Raw genomic sequence first — 3,095 nt, forward strand, 5'->3', positions numbered from 1 at the left:
CAGAGCCGTACTCTAGACATATATCTTTAACAATCTTTTTCGAATTCATAAATTAACCGTTCGCGAACATAGAAATGACTTCCTTTTGTTAAAGGCAACTCTACCCTGCGCTATCCTCTGTTATATATACATAAGGATCTATTTAAGGGTAGATTAATATTTATTACAAAGAATACTTCAATTCAGAGGAAAAATGCCTTTACGGAAACATTTTAAAAAACAGTGTAAACTTTTTAATTACAATGGAATCATTAAAAAGGAAGAGGTCTTCAATAATGTCAAGACCAGGGTTGCAACACCAACCATCCCCTCCTATCTTGTTATATTTAAGAAAAATATAAAATTACCACTTACCGGACACTGTCCTGAGAAACTTTGTTTAATGTCAACACACTTCCGGTGGGCGGAAGGACCAGAAACCGGGGTGTCGATTGTTCGTCGGGGGTAACCAAAACCTGCGATTCGGAAATGCTTTCGAGGGCGTCGTCGTCCTGATGCCCTTTGCAACTACCGCCGGTTATTGTAGCGCGACTTTTTCCCGATTTTTCAATTTCTTCTTCGTAGATCGTGGTTGGCATTGTCAGCACTTTTTGCACTGGCGATAAAGGCGTTAGCGGCGGCGGCGTTTTCACCGGGGGGATTGGAGCAATTCTTTTATTTAGATTTAACAAGCTATTAGCCGCTACATTTATTGTTTTATTGTCCATTAGGGCACCCGACATGTCGACAATCGTAGCACTGGTGTTAATAGATTTAATGGTTGACGCGTTCGTTGTCGGTTGATGGGGAGACTGCGGAAATTTCTTTGAGCGTTCCTCGGTTATTTTGTCGAAGTTTGAACTCATTTTTTGTTTTGAAAAACTACCCGATTCTATCAGTTTTGGAATGTACAAGAAAAGCTTTTGCTTTTGGGTTCTTTTCGATGTAGGACCACTGTAGTTGCTGTTGTTGTTGTTGTTATTGTTAATGCTACAAGAAGATATCATTTGTTCCTGATGTTCATTTGTCATTTTATTTGTTGATGTGCTCATTTTTGGGCTTTCGGACGAACCTGAAATCCGTGAATGTCTTTGTTTTATTATATTTATTAACTTATTGCATTAGGCATTAGGTAACTGATGCAGAGATAACTAGTCTATTCAACTTCCGCTTAATAATTGCTGCACGATGGGTCATTACAGATCTTTTATTATTTTTCGCGACTGTAGGATGAAAATGGCACCAGTACGATACAACACAGGAATTCTCTTATAAAAACAATTTCTAACAATTGTTAGTTTCAATTGTGACCTATTTTTCCTATTGTCAATAAACATTTTCTGCATATACATTAACATTTACTTCTCAACTATTTGTCAAGAACAAAAGTGTTACAAAGGTGACGTTAAAATTATACAAAACTAAAAACTGTAGTGCCAATTACAGAATAGGTATTTGCTTATGTTTGAGTGAAGAAGCGCTTTTGGTTTCGATTGTTATCGCAGCGAAATGTTTTTGGTTTTTGTTTTAAACAAAAAGAAGGAATACTTACTTTTTATTAGTTAGGTGTTAGAATGTAGCGGTTGTCATTTAATTGTTTCGCAAGTGTAAATCATGTCGGAGAAGACGAAGATTTTCGCGCGTCTACTGATCTCGACTTCTATTTTCATGGTCACCGTGGAAACAAAACAAACTAAAACCGCAAAATAGCTAAGTATATACTTTTAAAAGTACGTTACTGTATTAAGTATACACGCGGAGCACGCTAGCGTGTTCAACCACCTGTGTAATGTGGACTCATGACGAAGAGTCCGCTGTTTCTGCAGCTTTTTGTAAACTGTACTCACACTAAAAATTGTTGTACCCCAATTGTATAATCTCTTTTATTATCTCGTTAACAGCTATTTTGCTGGGCAGAAGGAGGAATTGTTGGATGTAGTTTTAATGAAAATTAATAAGAACTCTTGTAGGCGGCGGCATTCGCGGACCACATGTCGTGAATAAATTGAAAGACGAAAAGAAACATACACAGAAAAAATAAGAGACATATATAGGTACATATGTATTTAAAAAAATGGATTTTGACCTCTTAATGTCGTACACCGCGTTTGATGTTGCGTTTACCTAATGTGAGAGGCGGCAAGGTCGTCCGAAATTGTCAGTTATCGTTTATTACTAAACACCATGACATATTTGACAAAAACGGCACCGTATTTTCTTAGGAATTCAGCATTCATATGAGTTTTAAGTTTTTAATCGAAGAACAGCTAAAAAATTAAATTTGACCGGCACGGCCATCTATTAAACAAAAGCGAAAACAATGCTAGCAGTTGTTACGACAGTATCGCAGAAAATTGTAAGAGTACAGCAAAGGAATTTAGAAAATAATAAGATCTTTATAGTTGGTTCGCACTTTATAATTGTTATGGAAACGTTTATTTTTTATGAACTAAAAGTAAAAACGTCTTTGACAGTCTATCTCCGCAGGGAGCCCCCTAAATTGAAAAATATTATTAGTTTCCAAACTCCTTTACAGTTTTCTTCAAAACTGTCGTAACAACTACAAGCTTTTTCTTCGCTATTGTTTAACAGAGGGCTGCACCACTATTTAAAACAGACTTCGTCATAATTTATTGTAATATTCAAATAAGGGTGCTCCTTCACTATTTAGGAGATATTTACTGCTATTGCAACAGCGATTCACTGCCTGTATTTGGATATTACAAGAAGCCTTTCTATAGAAAATTCGTCGGTTTGGTCAATGACTTGTCGAGGCTGTCTGAAACGTGCTGATGAGATCGAAATCACGATCCGCATCTGGCTGTTTCGATAAACTTTTTGACCAAGAATTTAAGTACTTTTTATAATTTGTTAATAAAAATTGTTTCACTAGACAGTATCTTCTTTGTGTTGTAAGTCAATTTATTATTCTCGGGCATGAAGGTCTAGTCAGAGACATATTAGAGGCAGAAACACGAGTTAGGAGGGGTAGAGGTAGACCTAGATTAGATTACTGTTCGCAAATAGTTAAGGATGTGGGCTGTTCTAGTTTTAGGGAAATGCGAAGTTTAGCTCAGGATAGGAAAGAGTGGAGGTACGTGTCCAACCAGTCTTAG

At 36.6% G+C, this 3,095-nt stretch overlaps 1 protein-coding gene across 1 annotated transcript; it reads right to left on the reverse strand.

Annotated features, from left to right (window-relative positions):
* Positions 1-354: 354 nt before the first annotated feature.
* LOC112905485 lies at positions 355-1,808 on the reverse strand (the record flags this gene model as incomplete). Its single annotated transcript, XM_025978034.1, has 2 exons — positions 1,532-1,808; positions 355-1,051 (listed from the first exon to the last, which is right to left on the reverse strand). A coding segment is annotated over exon 2 (677 nt), but the record flags the coding sequence as incomplete, so codon positions are not given.
* Positions 1,809-3,095: the final 1,287 nt, after the last annotated feature.

The sequence above is a fragment of the Agrilus planipennis genome, unplaced genomic scaffold (genome assembly GCF_000699045.2).
Source record: "Agrilus planipennis isolate EAB-ADULT unplaced genomic scaffold, Apla_2.0 scaffold471, whole genome shotgun sequence".
Lineage (NCBI taxonomy): Eukaryota > Metazoa > Arthropoda > Insecta > Coleoptera > Buprestidae > Agrilus > Agrilus planipennis.